This window comes from Momordica charantia (genome assembly GCF_013281855.1).
Source record: "Momordica charantia cultivar OHB3-1 chromosome 2 unlocalized genomic scaffold, Mcharantia_2.0 BLBB01000002.1, whole genome shotgun sequence".
NCBI lineage: Eukaryota > Viridiplantae > Streptophyta > Magnoliopsida > Cucurbitales > Cucurbitaceae > Momordica > Momordica charantia.
Window position 1 is genome coordinate 6,517,446 of NW_028275160.1, and position 15,423 is coordinate 6,532,868.

General features: G+C 30.8%; 1 protein-coding gene across 2 annotated transcripts; it reads right to left on the bottom strand.

The window, feature by feature from the left end:
• Nucleotides 1–2,804: 2,804 nt before the first annotated feature.
• On the bottom strand, nucleotides 2,805–5,771 carry LOC111015531 (L-ascorbate peroxidase, cytosolic). 2 transcript variants are annotated; one of them, XM_022290591.2, is made up of 10 exons: nucleotides 5,612–5,771; nucleotides 5,378–5,506; nucleotides 5,115–5,289; nucleotides 4,896–4,961; nucleotides 4,187–4,235; nucleotides 4,024–4,106; nucleotides 3,845–3,924; nucleotides 3,643–3,745; nucleotides 3,136–3,194; nucleotides 2,805–3,040 (listed from the first exon to the last, which is right to left on the bottom strand). In XM_022290591.2, exons 2-10 carry the CDS (start codon nucleotides 5,494–5,496, stop codon nucleotides 3,025–3,027), a joined length of 750 nt encoding a protein of 249 aa, XP_022146283.1. In that variant the 5' UTR covers nucleotides 5,497–5,506; nucleotides 5,612–5,771; the 3' UTR covers nucleotides 2,805–3,024. The 2 variants fall into 2 exon arrangements, with proteins under 2 accessions (XP_022146283.1, XP_087977209.1); XM_088121083.1 differs by lacking the exon at nucleotides 2,805–3,040 and having other exon boundaries at nucleotides 3,132–3,194.
• Between the last annotated feature and the right edge of the window lie 9,652 nt (nucleotides 5,772–15,423).

A 15,423-nucleotide genomic window follows, 5' to 3' on the forward strand; every position in this document is an offset into this window, starting at 1 on the left:
TTCAAGGTTCAAATTCCTCCTCATTTTTAATTCGTAAGCTAGGGCTTCGATTAACCCCCTTATTTTTACTATAATTAGAAATTTAGAACAATGATTTTTATCCATCGTTCATACTCCCTCCACCCCACTATACTACATCTATTTTAATTATTTTTCAGGTTTCTAAATAAAAAATTTCCATTTAACTAATAGTTTGAAATTTCTATTGGTGAAATAAGATATCTCTAGTCATCTTTTCTTTTGTAATTCAATAATTATTAAATGTCATATTTCTAAAAGTTTATAACAGTTTGCTACTTTTTTTATATAATAGCATTAAAATATATGATTTGCTAATAGTGCCTCCTATTATGTCTGCATAATATTATAAAAGTAAGGGTGTTCGTGCTTACCTCTTTCTGTCTCTTTCGTCGGATGTTGAGGTTGAAGAATGAGTGATAAATCAGTTCCTTTGGTGATGAATCATGCAGCAGGTGAAAGTCAGAAAGAAGGCAGATTTCATTTCATCATAATAAACATGGAAGTAAAACATCGAGAAACGGTTCTCAAGATCGTGCAAACTTCTAAATACAAATTTTACACGATCTAATAGAGGACAAAAATAAATAAACAAATAACAAAGGCATTAGTATTATTCATGCATTTCTACTTTAGAAAAATTCATTACATGAATAAGATTGTAAAATTGAACACAATTTGAGTTCTGCTCCTGTCCAAGGAGAGCAAAATTTTCCGGAGTCTTGATTTCACGGATTAATTGAGAAATTACGCATAGGAGATGCAGGCAAAGTATAGTTCTAAAATTATTGAATATAAAAATGTTCAAGGGAGAAAATGAGCTACTATCAGTGAATTGTCTGAGAATTTGAAATTGTAGATATATGAAGGCTTGGCACAGGATGAGGTTGTCTGATTTGCTCTCAAATTTCAGTCCTCGTCAAGAGGTTCAAAGATCGAACTCGAAACATAGATGGAGAAAAAGTGCGTCAAGTATTTGACTGAACTTCTTCGTGAGCAAGGAGAGTGGAAAACGAAATGAACTTAACAAAATTATGAAGAAACAATTCATGCAACCAAATAATAACCACTCGAATCGGCATTACAGGGGAAATTAGGGCAGGAAGACTTGGCTCCCACAGATGGCCGGAAATTCACCATATGTTAAACAATCAAAGCAAACAAGACGAAATTACAGTCCGAATCCGTCGTGTAGATTAAGAAAATGCGCAAAAACAGAGGAAATTGCACCGGGAGCGGGAGGACTAAACGAAATTACATTTTCGCATACTGTTAAATTTGAGAGATGATGCAGTCGCACGTAGAAGAAGCTGAACAAAAACAAGTACTAGTTTAAGTTTAGTAAGAGATTCAGAACTCACAGAATTCACAGTTCAGGAGATGCCAGGCAACTCGATCTCCTTCAAAGTTTATCCGATCTTCTAATTTGCGACTACGCCGGTCTCGGATGCAGAATCAAAGTGCAAGAAGCCAAAAACCAAACCAAACCAAATGACTTTTCATTCCAGTTCCAATGAATCATAGACGGCCAGAAAAACGCACACAATTAGAACGAGTCGAACATAAAAAAGATTACGCACCAGGAAGTATCGCCTAGATCGGAGGTTGAAATTTGAGATAAAGAATCGTCTCGAAGAGTTCGACGGGAGTGTCGAAAGTTGAACTATAATGCACACAATCGCAAGAAAATCACAAATCTATGAATTGGCAACAAATAGTCTGGTTTCTGCCATCACCAGTTTTCTGTGATTTTCGCGCGCGTCGACGGATTAGAAGAAAAGACCAAGATCATTGTGAAGAGACGATCAAGGGGCAGACGATAACTCAAAGGCCGTATATATATGAACATTTTGTTTTTGAGGAAAATCTGCAAAAGTAACCACTGAACTTTTCCGCCCTTTGTTATAGTGCGGGCGCGAGAAGTATATATACGCAGTACGCCTCTTTTTTGTTTTTTTTTTCTTTTTTTACTGCACCACCTTGGGTGAAAATTTCAATAATATCACTACATTTTTTAAATTATCTTCTTCTATCAACTTTTTTATATATATATATATATATATTATACTTCTATCAACCTTTTTTTTTAGGGCAAGTGTGACTTGTAAAATAAAAATACACGAGGTAAATTTTCATTTATACCATTATTTATTAAAATAAATTCTAATCTTTTAACCTTTCAATTTTTTTAAAAACAACCTTTTCATTCATTTACCCACTTAAAATGAAGATTGAAATATGAAATTGTGTCGAGCAATAGAAAACAAAAATGTGATAGTCTCCCATCGCAATCAAAAGATGGTCGAACCAAAAAAAAGTTTGAGAGATAGAAGTAAACTAAGGACAAACAAATTTTTGGACCATAATGAACATATTTACTGTCATGAACTCTTTTCTCTCTTTCTAATGTTTGTGCTAAAAAGGGTGTGGTTTTTACCTTCTAATAAAGACAATTTTGAATGTGATAAAAATTAAATCGGAACTTTTGAAATGATAAATACATAATTGAAATTTATCCTAAAATTCAAAAATATAATTGAAACTTGTCACTTATCCTGGCTGTACCACTGTTTAAGAAGTTACTGGCACTTTACTTTTTTTTTTTATGTAAAAGATGAGATTAGTAATTTAGAAACAAAATTTACTTAATAATTATGAATCCTAGTATTAAAATCATTCTTTTAGTTCCTTTATCTATTGAGCTCAAATTTAGTCACAGCAGGCATAGTTTAAAGTGATGATTGTCTGAAGAAAGAAAAGAAGGAAGGTAACAACAACGCAACAGCTGGTGGGTGAAAAATATTATTTTCAAAAGAAAACTAATGTGTAATTCCAATTCAACTACAGCCAAAAAAAGGAGCAATGAGCCACCACCAACAAAGATCCTTAACAAAACAACTTCAAAGGGCCAACGATTTTAATGAAATCAAAACCAGGAAAATAAAGCATACGAGCGTCGGCGTTTGATCTTCTTTTCTTCTACTTCTCATCCATCCTCTGGGGAATTTAAGCATCGCCAAATCTGTAAATTACAAGGTGGGGCAACTGTCATTCGCCAAAGTTCTAACATAGAAATTAAACAAGCTACTTTGATCAAAAGATTTGATTAGAACTTACCCTAGCTCTGAGAGTTTCAGATGAGCTTCGGAATAATCAGCAAAAAAGGAATCTTCATCCTGCAGGGAAAATGATAATACAGCCACAAGTATATATCACCAAATCTCAAATTTGTACACAAAATGCTAACATGAATTGGAAAAAAAATGCACTAAATTGCGAAACTTACGAGTTATTTGGTACATATCAAACACTTATTAGCTCAATACATGTGTGACGGTACATATCAAACACTTATTAGCTCAATACATGTGGGTCACACGGTAGTTGTACAAACTACAAAGTGAATATAGATCTATACATCTGACTCTTTTTAAGAATAAAAATGTCCTTTGTTATCAAAGTGATATATACGTTTAAAAAATTATATATTTTAATAAACGTGAAAATGACTGGTCACTCGTGTTGGAGTCTTCTTAGATTTAAACTTAGTAACATTTATTGTCAAGAAATTTGATATCACTGGTAAGAAACAAAAACAAGTGGGAAAGAGATTATATACCATACCTTAGCGTATTTTTCGACAAGTGGACGGAAGACAGAGTCAGTCAGAAGCGCCTTATCAGATGGCAGCTGAAGAAGCCCTTCCTTCTCTCCAGACAAGAGCTCCCTAACAAAATAAATGGAAACAAAAAATTACCTAAAATTCAGAAAGAAATCTTCATATATTATCGAAATTGATTTGCATCAGGAAGCGAGCAAAACTCACTTGAAATAAGAGTTGTCGAAGACAAGAGGATTTGCTGTCCAAGCACCTTCAAATCCAGATCGCTCCTTGTGAGCTCTTCCCTACAAAAGAATACCCAGGACCCCCATATGGGAAAAGTCAGTAAAATAATGAAAAATGATTGAAATACGCATGCGAGCAGATTCAGAATCGAAACAGACCAGAGTGTGGCCACCAGATAGAGCAACGATGTCCTGGTCACTGAGACCCATCGTGTAGAAAACATCCCTCAGATGATCACAACCTGGAAAAAGAGTGATAATCCATTGAGCATACTGCTTTCCTTGAATGTTATGGCATCGAAATTATTTCTAATATATGCACCTTTTCCGGCATCAGGAAGGCGGCCTTCAGGCGGCGGCTCAGGCTTGTCCTGATGTTGGAAACGCGATGACACGATCAGCATTGAAATGAAAGGTACTAAATATTGATGCTATATGAATGAATTCAGGAGGAAAAAAATATAACCAGCAAAGCTAGCCAAAGAGCTCAAAGACTACAAAAGATTAGCAATGTTTTTGTTCTCAAAATCAGGCTAACTATATAGATCGAACAAGGAACATCCTACAAATGCCGTGTAGACTTGCACTAAAAAGTTTCAAAGAGAATACACAGTAGAGTTGTTTTAGAGTTCAAGATCATCAGTTTATCGATTGACTGGCCAGGAGGCTGGGAATTGTGATAAAACATTTAATGATACAGATAGTGGATCTTTAGAGGAAGAAGAGGATCCATTCAAATTTCGCGCATGGAAAACCGATCGGTAGTACCGCAAGTAAACAATTAACTGACAAGTATCAAATGAACTCGTGATATGATCACAAAAGAGTTTCAAATACTTATTACCCCAAAAACACGATCAAACTAATGGTGTAACAGCGTCGAGAACTCGGTTGTATATAATAGATTTTCATCCGGACAATAATAATGTCAAAATAGACGGCCAACTGGAAACGAAGCAAATGTAGAACCTAAATAGAGTTCATCCACCATTGATATCGGAATCATTTATAGATTTTAAGGCTTGACCTACCTCTCTGCCAGGATGGAACGGAACCTCGGGTCCACCGGTCACTTCAACGGCAACAACTCCAGCAAGCTATCATACAACAGAATACAAATTACCGAATGCAAGATTTAATAAGAAAAACACATTACACCATTTGTTTGTTCTCGGATTCAATACGTACACTATTCAATATCACCTTCTATGAACAATGCGAAGATAATGATAGCAATGATTGTACTGTACCTGGTAGAAGTCACCGTAGGAAAGGATCGGCACCTGTTCCTTAATCGGCTCCAACAGCTTGACGGCGATGTCAAGGCCATTGTTAGCACCGTGTGCGAGCTCCGCTGCGTGCTTCATCGTACCGAAGGGCCCTCCCGTCTTGGTCTTAGCGTCATACGTTCCGGCAGAGTGCCATCTGCAATCACACGATACAGCCACAGTAAAACATCACCATTGATAATCGAAGAATCATATCCAAATCATAATCGGACGAAGAACCCAACGCGAGACGAAGCATTAAAGGAGCGCAGTTCTTCTCAGCAATGAGAGCTCTGAGCTTCCTCTTCGCCTTCATAACAGCCTTCTGGTATTCCTCATTAACTGTCGGATAGCTCTTCCCCATAGCTGAGATTCTAAGAACAACAAACAAAATCAATTCGATCTTAGAAAATGGATTGATCGATGAAATGAATTACAAAGATGTTACAGAAAGAAAAAGAATTCAAGTCGACGCAAACCTTGAAAGCGGAAAATAGAGTGGAGAAGGATTCACAAGGATGGCACGAGGCAGTCACGGGATAGCGGGGTCGAGTAAAATAGCGGAAAGATTTAAGAGCAGCTCCTGAAGAATTAGAAGGTTCTAGTAGCTTGTTTTTGGCCGTTGGATTTCTTTTTCGATCCTGTGGCTCTTGTTCGACTTTTGGAATTGAAGGGCTGAGATTGAATTTTTGGCTGCTCCCTGTACGGGTGTAAATATTAGGAACAAAAAGATAAAACTAATAATTAAAAAGGAACGTCTAAAATGACTTAAATGCCCTTGCCGTTCGGAGATCTGGTGACAGATTATCCGGTGTTCTCGACTCTACCCTAGTCTACATAATTCGCGCAAGAAAAATAGTGGATGCGTTTCTTTTTTTATACATTCTAAAATAAGCAAGTAAATGAAGTCCTAATTAATTTTGATTCTGATATAATTAGTTTTCTTATCTTAAAAAATATAGGGAGAAAATTAAAGCACGATATTTTCTCCACAATACGAGAAAGAAATTCCACGTTCTCGAACTAATCAACTCAAATTTCTCTCTCTCTCTCTCTCTCTCTCTCTCTCTCTTAATAAATTTAGCTGTTTGACGTCTCTTCGTTTGCAAATAAAATTAAGTAAAATAAAAGATGTGGAAAAATAAAGAAAAAAATTATCTTTAAATATGTGTCCAGAATTGTTTATATTTAATTAGAAAATTAGTAGATCAAATTGAGGGTTTTAATCAGGAAACGAGTATCTAAATATTGAAATGGTAGAAGTTGAAGTGGGTGAGACGCATTGCCCAATTAATCACATGCATGTAGATATTTTACCTTAACACTCTTATACATTCACCTAAATAATATTAATCAATAATATATCTATATAGATATATATTTTTTTACGGGAATATAGATATAAAAATTATCATATCCTGGTTTGTTTTTTGTTTCACCTAAAAAATCCCGTATCAACAGAAATAATTGTCTTCCTCTATATATCATGGATCATTGTTTTACCCAGCTAATGTGAGACTTAGATTTTGTTTGTTGGCATTTCCCTTGCACATCCAACAAGGTATTAAGTGTTGAGTTCGAGCATAATTCTAGTTGATAAGACATATGTTATCATCACAAATGTTATGGTTCAAATATCAATTTCTGCCACTGTTTAACTAAATAATGTTCATATTTATAAACAAATACCACTTATGCTATATAGCATTGAATTTACATTTTTTTAATTAGCGATTCGTAGCTGGATGCATATGGAATGAATATTGCATATTTTATTAATCTAAAACATTTGAATGTCCACTAATTCAAATATATATAAGATCATCCATAAGATCAATGATGCGACTTCACACATCTAACATTTATTACTTTATTCATCCGTACCCTTTGTTTTTTTAGTTCAACAAAAGTAGAGTTGAGGTGTAACCATCGACCTTGAAAAATATTAATAGATGCAACAGACTCATCTCTACATTTGTCGAATTGTCGACTTTAAATTGAAACAAGTTTTACTGTCGTTGTCTACTAAACTATGCTGGTTCGTTTTAAAATGCATTGATCATTAACTCATTTGACATAAAAAAAAAAGTGGAGAATAATCAATTATTATGGCTTTTGGGTGTGAATGCAACCGTAGATGGAAGATTCGAGGATCAAACGAAAAGTTTACCACGGGAAGTAGGACTAATTCTATCACGGATCACACATCTAATTTGATTGGGAAAACAGGAATTAGATGTCAGCCAATCACATTCCGCCAAGTTTAGAAATGGATTTCCGTTTCGCGCGTTCGGACGTTGCAAACGAAACGACCTGCGGACTATGATAATTAATAACTCGCAGGTGATGCGGCACCCTGCGCGCCATTACTACATTATTAAAAAATAACAATAATAATTAGAGAGAAAAAAAAAAAAACACGTCTCTCTCTCTCTCTCTCTCTCGCGAGTTTGTATTTATTGCGCGTCGTGTCAATCTCTCTCTCTCTTGATTGTGAATTTATTATTGCGAGTCTCAGTTGGTTCGAAGATTTTGGGCTTATGAATTTACGTAAATGTCAACCAAATTATTACATAAAGTTATGGCTGGAAGTGTTTGGGAGGTCCTTTCACGGAGAATTTTTTAAAACGCCACTTTTACGCCTTTTTTTTTTACTTGCGACTTTCGTGAGAAAAGAATTACGAAAACAAGACATTCAATGAAAATTTATTCGGTATTGTCAAATATATGTTTGGGTAACATTTCTTTTTAAAGTCAGAATTTATGTTATATGACCTCATATAACAGATGAGGTACAATGTTTTAACATTTAATTATATAAACTTAAAAAAACATTTAATTATATAAGTCAATAAGTGAAAATAAAATGGCCAATTTTGTTTTATAAATAATAAATAATAAAATGGTTCTTTTTTTAGTACACCAAGTGAAGTAGGGAGATCTTCGAACTCTTGACCTATGATATATGTGTCAATTACTGCTGAGCTAAGAATAATTCTATTAGAAGAGTTAATTAATTACTTTAGTTAGTTGGAAGGTAGTTATTATATTTTATTTTCTTCTCTGGTGTATTATTTAAAAACCTCAATGTATAGTTGTTATTGTGTGTGAAATAAGAAAATAGTACATTTTCACATCTAAAAAATTCAGTTATCAAGGTACAAAAGAAGTACGCGGAAAATTTTTCAAAATAAAGATAATTTATTTCATATATTAATTTTTTATGATATGACTATTTAAATCAATTAATTAAATGTAATTTGATCGATGAAAGTGAAATGTCAAGAAGAACCTGAACTATACTCAGACACCTGTTTATCGTAGGGTTCCTCCCATAATCTCGAAGGAAAATTAATAATGATAAATAACTTCATTTGAATAATAATATATTATACAGTTGGTTTTATTCACCATTTAAGTCGGCGGAAGCCGTTTCAAAACCAAAATCGACGTGGACGAGAGTCGAGTGGTGACATCCAATCGCTGGCAATACGACGTTCGCCACGCGCTGTGTGGGGCGTACTTCTCTGGGCCCAGTGGGCTTAATAAAACAACTAATACAGCTTCCTCCATATATCATTTTGGGCTCACCCTTGGGCCCATTGCGACCTTTTACGTAAATACCCTTTTTCCAGCATAGTTCTTTTACGTAATTAGCCTCTGCGTACTCCAAACAAAATGAAAAAAAAAAAAAAAACTAGCCTCTTGTCAACTACGACGGTGGATACTAAAATGTATTAACATAGCATATGCTAAAAATTAAATCAAAGTAATTTCTTTAATATATTAGTTGATTTTTTTTTCATGTTTAGAATATCAAAATCAAAGTTAAAAACTGCGCATAGCTCAAGTGGTTAAGACACTTATGTCCAACTAAAAGGTCATGAGTTCGAACCCTCACTCCCACATATTGTTTAAAAAAAATCAAAATCAAATATTCATATTGATTTTGAAACACATCATGCTGTTATTATTAAATGTAGCATACTGGTTCGATACCACATACAAATGTACGAGTATTTTCCATCTAACTTCATATTATAATTAAAATGGTTAAAAAAATATTTAAATTATATTTGAGAGTAATGTTTTGAGAGAGTTAAGTGTTGTGAAAAAAACAGCGAAATAAAATATGTTTTTACAGTAAGTAGTAAGAGATAAAACGTTACAAAACTTTTGAAATTCTAATATGAATGGTAATTAAAGAAAAAAAATTAATTTTATAACGTAGAAAACCTTTTTCATATTCTAACATTGTTTAGATCTTATACATTTATTATTATTGATAATTAAAAATGAATAATTAATTTATAATTATTAACGACATGATTTGTAAATTAAAAAATTAAGGAAGGGACAAAAACGTTTAAAAATATTTTTCCGATATCCCATTTTAATATAGATAGATATAGATTTGTTTTGTATTAATAAATTAAAATTGAGGGTTTGTTTTATATCTAGATATAACGATAATAGTTTTTTTGTTTTCTTTTACTGTTGCTTCTTGTAAATAATCTACGGAATGAATCAATTAGATAAAAAAAAAAAAAAAAAACTTTGTTGTGTTTAACGATATAAAATATCTATATCATTTGATATTATTTACATTTGTTTATTGATTGATTCTATTGTGACCACACTAAAAGAAAATAATAAGATTATATAGCGACAACTTGAGAAAATATTATATTTGTGTTAATAGTCTATCTAGTTGTTTATTATATTTCATACTCCAATGGTCCATTTTGTGGAAAAAATACCCCTAATGTCTTCAAATAATTCACAAATGCAAACTATCAAATAAAACTATACATTGTACCTATTAAAAAAAAAAAGTCAAAGTTGCGATGATTTAGTCATAAATAAATAGAAAAAATGACAAGTCTATTATGTTGTCCAAATTTAAAACATAGAGCTAAAAGATTTCAAATCATTTATGTTTTTTTCCTTTGCTTTTCCCTTTTAAGCTCAACAACGTGTGGAAAAATGAATTTTCATTTTAATTTAGTACTGCATGCCTTGAACTATGCTTAAATTTATATTTAAAATCTTAAAATTGTTTTGTTTGTTTGGTAAAAAAAAAGACTTATTTATAATTCTATCAATATGATAATCTTTCTTTTAAGGTATGTTTGGGAGTGGAATGAGTGATTTTGAAAAACTAGATTCAAGTATAATTGATTTCTCAGACTCGTCAAGATTTTATGGTGTATTTGGGAGTGATGTAAAATTATTGATTTTGAAAAAATAGATTTAAGTATAATTTATTTTCCAAAATCATCATGCAAGTAATACTTTAAAATTAAAAATCAATGTGCTTTTACCCTTTCCTAAAATCAAAATTTTAATTTGTCAAACATCATCAAGTGATTTTGACCATGATAAAAGTGATTTTGATCATTCCAAAATCAATCCCAAACACGGTTTTAAGTTTTCTTAAAAATCAATTTTATAATTTACTAAACATTACCCTTTCCTAAAATCAAAATTTTAATTTGTCAGACATCGTCAATGAAAGAAAGTGATTTTGACCATGATAAAAGTGATTTTGATCATGCCAAAATCAATCCCAAACACGGTTTTAAGTTTTCTTAAAAATCAATTTTATAATTTACTAAACATGATCAATAGAAAGATAAGTGATTTTGATAATAACAAATGCCAAAATCACTCTCAAACACACTCTTACTTCGTCTTTCTTCAAGGATGACGAATGGCGCTTAGTGTTGGGAGCTGAGCGCGCGCAGCCGACCTGGATGCGACTGGCCTGGGGAGCTGACCTGGTAAGCCGACTTTGGTCACTTGGGTGAGTAAGGATGGCCGAGTAACCCCACCCTTCGGAGCAGGGGTCGAACCGGTCACCGACAAAGACCGGCGGATATTCGACGAGCCCCTCACCGCTCAGCGGGTTATCCCGATGGGACGTATATTTACCCAAACATCGCTATAAATACCCCCGTCGCCCATGGTTCAAGGTATGCAAATCTGTCTGACGCTGATCTGTTGAAGTCGGATTATTACTGACTTGGACGTTGGAGTGGCCTACCTGTTTTGTAGGTACCCCTGAAGAATACTGCCAGTCGACCTCGCAAATCGTCCTCCGTACCTTGGCAGATTTTTGCATCAAACACCTAATAATCTCTTTTATTTTTGGATATCACTCTCTCATTTGTCTTTTTAATCTATCTATTACCACCCTCTCACTAAATATCTAGCATTACCTTGATCTCGTCTGTTTGGTTAGTATTGATAAATTTGTTTTTTTTCTTTCGAGAAATTAGTATTGATAAATTATTAAATTTATTTTCACCCATCACATTAATATTTTTAATCTGATAGTAATTCAACATGGTATTTTACACTCCACAACAAAAAATATAAACCATTGATTTAGTTGATATCCATTGTTTTTGCCAGTCAACATCACTCAATAGGTAGAAGTTGAGGTGCTTGTTTTATTCTTAAAATAACACGCATGGTTTTAGAATAAAAAAAGTACAGTACATGCTTTTTTTTAAAAGGTAAAATACGGTTTTTAGGATATTTATTATTATTATTATTATTTTTGCATATTCTTAATAAAACTTTATATATTAAAAAAAACCATTCATACAAGGCTCTATTAAAAAAACTTTATTTGTTTGTTAGTAAAAGAAATGAGGATGGAAGATTAAAATTAGTGATCTCTTGATTATAGAGGTGTCAATTATGGCTGAATTAAATTCAAATTGACTTATTTACTCAATTGATGACTTATTTTTTAAAATTGATGAATGATGCATGAATGCGTGTTTTTTAAAATTTAACATTAATGTTTCTAAAAGAATGTTAGATTTACAAAATTTTATGTAACACTATATAATTTACAAAAACCACCATACTATATCGCGTAAAAATTGGTTTAACATGTTAATGTATAGCTGAATTCATCAATTCAATAAAGTATAATAACAATTTTTCTTTAAAAAAAATTAATAATTTCAACTTGAACGGAGCGCAACTTTATTAATTCACTCCTCTTTAATAAAAATATTGTCAGTTGTCGCTAAAAAAAAAAGAAAAAGAGAGAGTAGAGTAACAACATTTATTAAAAAAATTATAGGGTATGATCTTCTATTTCTTGTTTAAACTGTACAATAATTTTTTTTTGTTTATATGTAACCATGCATTTTTAGCTATTCAATTTTGTTTTTCTACCGATCTTTAGGGATGTGTTTGGATTGATATTTTTTTTAAGAACCAGCATCCAATTGGATATGATTTGCACCTAAGATAACATAAAATTTATTGAAAATTATCTAAATAAATAATAAATTCATAAACGGATTGGTTTATAGCTCCCAACTATTCAAGATTTGAGAAAACTTCACTTATAGATTTAAATTCATTCCCTCTCACTTTATCCTAATGTTTTTGGACAATGAACAACATAAAGGTTAATATAAAATATACACAAATATAAATATAAACTTAAAATTGTCAATGTAAATATTTGTAATTTTGACGCCTTAAATAAAATAAGATTATTTATTAAATCATAATAAAATTTTCTTATAAATTACAGAGAAAGATAATTTTAGTGTAAAACTAAAGTTTGAAAATTAAAAAACACAGTTCAATGAGTTAAGACACATATTATTTAACAATGAGATTAAGAGTTCAAATCTCTATTTCTATAGGTTGTACTAAAAAATTACATTGAAAATTTTCCAGCCAATTGAACTGAAAAAACTGCTTTTTCTTTTGCGTTTCAATTCAATAATAAAAGGGTGTAGATAATTTGTTGACTGTAGATTGCATTTTATTATTATTATTATTATTATTATTATTATTTTGCTTTTGGTTGTGTTGTTCCCCCATTTTATCAAAGAAAAAAAAATCAAACAACAACAAAATAATTATTAAACTTTTAGCATCCAATATATATATTGGATGAATCAAATGAATCAAAAAGACAGCTATATTAAATGAATCAAATGAATTAAGTAATATTTCTTTGACAAATTTATTTTTCAAGTATTGTTTTTAAATGTGTGATTCTCAAAATTTTGAAAACAACTTTTCTATGTGTTTTAGTATTTTGAAAATTTTAAATTTTAAATTTTAAAATACTTAATTACATTAGAAAGATAAAAACGTGATAAATATAAATTTTTCATGTTATAAACTAATTATATATTTTTTAAATCTCAAAACATATAAAATATAAAATATTATAAATTATATAATCCTGCAATATAATAATTCTCCAAATTTTATAACATGTTAATAAATTAATTAATAATATTGAATTTGGTTGGTAAGTAAGTCGTTGGTTTCGATCATTATTAAAAATATTTAAACTAAGATTCAATTTTCAAATTTATTATCAAACACATATCATAAAACGCTATGATACAAATATATATATATATATATATATATATAACGATGAACGCTAAACATAGAAATACAATTCTATTAAATCTCTTATTTTCAGATTACCAATGAAAAGCATATGAAACTTTTTAAAATTTGAGAGTAAATTTTTTGGAATTAAGTTTCGTTTTTGTGAACCATAATTATACTTTAATCTAAACTACATGGTATCTTTTTTTTCTTGTTTGTTTTTTTTTCTTTTAGTATAATAAATGTGAAGGTGTGTGTTAATTTGAATATTCTGTCATCGGAGAAGTTATATATCTTTACCAATTTTTAAATGGCTAAGAAACTACCATATATTTATATAAATAAGTGTATATTTTTTTATCCTACACAACTTATAAAACTAGTAGAAAATAAAATCCTACTTATGAATAAACATAAAATAATTAAGAAATTAAAATAAAATACCAGCAAGAAAAACAAATTTACATGGAGAACTAAAAAATCGGCCCACCATAACAAAAATGAACTATATGAAAAGTTTTAGAATTATCTTGCAAACTATACTTCCGATAGTAAATATGAACATAGTTTAGCTGTAATTGACATCTATTCTTTCAAGGTTGGAGGTTCAATCTCCCATATCTCCAAACTATTATACTAAAAAAACTATAATTACGAGAGACACTCTTTTATATCACTCTCGTACAATTAGTATACCAAACTTCAATGCCTTTTATTAGAATGATTAAAACCCAAAGCAATGAAACTGATATTTTTATAACACTTTGAGGGAAAAAAACTATTTTAGTTCATAAATAGGCCTTTAAAATATCAATTTATTCTAAGCCATTTTAAAAAGTAACTATTTTGGCCGCTATATTTGTACAGGCTTTGATGTATTTGGTTATTGTATTTTTAATTTTTTTGTATTTATAGTACAACGTGTGGGAGTGAGATATCGAACTCGCAGCCTATTGATTGGAGATATATGTTAATTATTACTAAGTTAACTCGGTATACATACATAAAAAAAAAAGAAATCAATATGCTCACACACATAATATTTGAAAGATATTTTAACAACGTATTCAATAATACCAATAAATAATTTGAAATTACAAATACGAAGATGAAACTTGAGAGTTTATTATAATTTACATCCAGTTCGGTAACAAACATTTTATATTTTACGTTTTGAAAAATGAAGTTCATGTCTTACTTGTACGTGATCTTTATTCTGTTATATATTTTTTCAATACCATTTTTAAAATTTAAACCAAAAATTTCAAAAACTCTAAAATTAAATTATAAAAATATAATTTTTGTTTTATAAATTTGACTAATAATCCAAACATGTTTTTAAGAAATATGAAAGAGATAATAAGGAAATATTTTTCAAAATATGAAAAAAGTTTACATTATTTTAAAAGTTTAAATTCCAAATTAAGATATGAATTTATACATTAATATGTTTATAATTTTATAATGAATTACAGGTTGACTCATTGGCCAAAATAGGTAGAATAAATTCAAATCTCACAACCCCTTAAAAAAATCAAATGTAATAAGATGATTATTTCATCAAATAACTTTTAAAATTATATTTAATATATATTTAAATTTGTTAATATTGTGTCCCAAACTTCAAATTCATAAATCTATTATAGACTTCTTCAAATGTTACCCAGTAGATACAAAATTATAAATTACAAAACTTAGTAGATATTTTTGAAATTATAAATAAATTTTGGAATAATTTTCACTTCCGCATCCGTACAATTGATCCATGGCCGGGAAAAAGTAAAACCACAGCGGCGGTGCCGGTGGGGAAGGGTGGAGCAGAGCCATTCTTGTAATTAGGGCAACATTGAAGGGTATTATTAGAAAATTAAAAATATTAATTTGACAGCGACGCATAGTGAAG

Excerpts from the sequence above, each read along its gene's own strand:
- LOC111015531 (XM_022290591.2), bottom strand. The coding sequence starts at position 5,496 with ATGGGGAAGAGCTATCCGACAGTTAATGAGGAATACCAGAAGGCTGTT. Across the intron at positions 4,107-4,186 it reads CCTTCCTGATGCCGGAAAAG|GTTGTGATCATCTGAGGGAT; the intron begins GTGCATATATTA and ends CTCTTTTTCCAG. Across the intron at positions 3,746-3,844 it reads TTCGACAACTCTTATTTCAA|GGAGCTCTTGTCTGGAGAGA; the intron begins GTGAGTTTTGCT and ends TTATTTTGTTAG.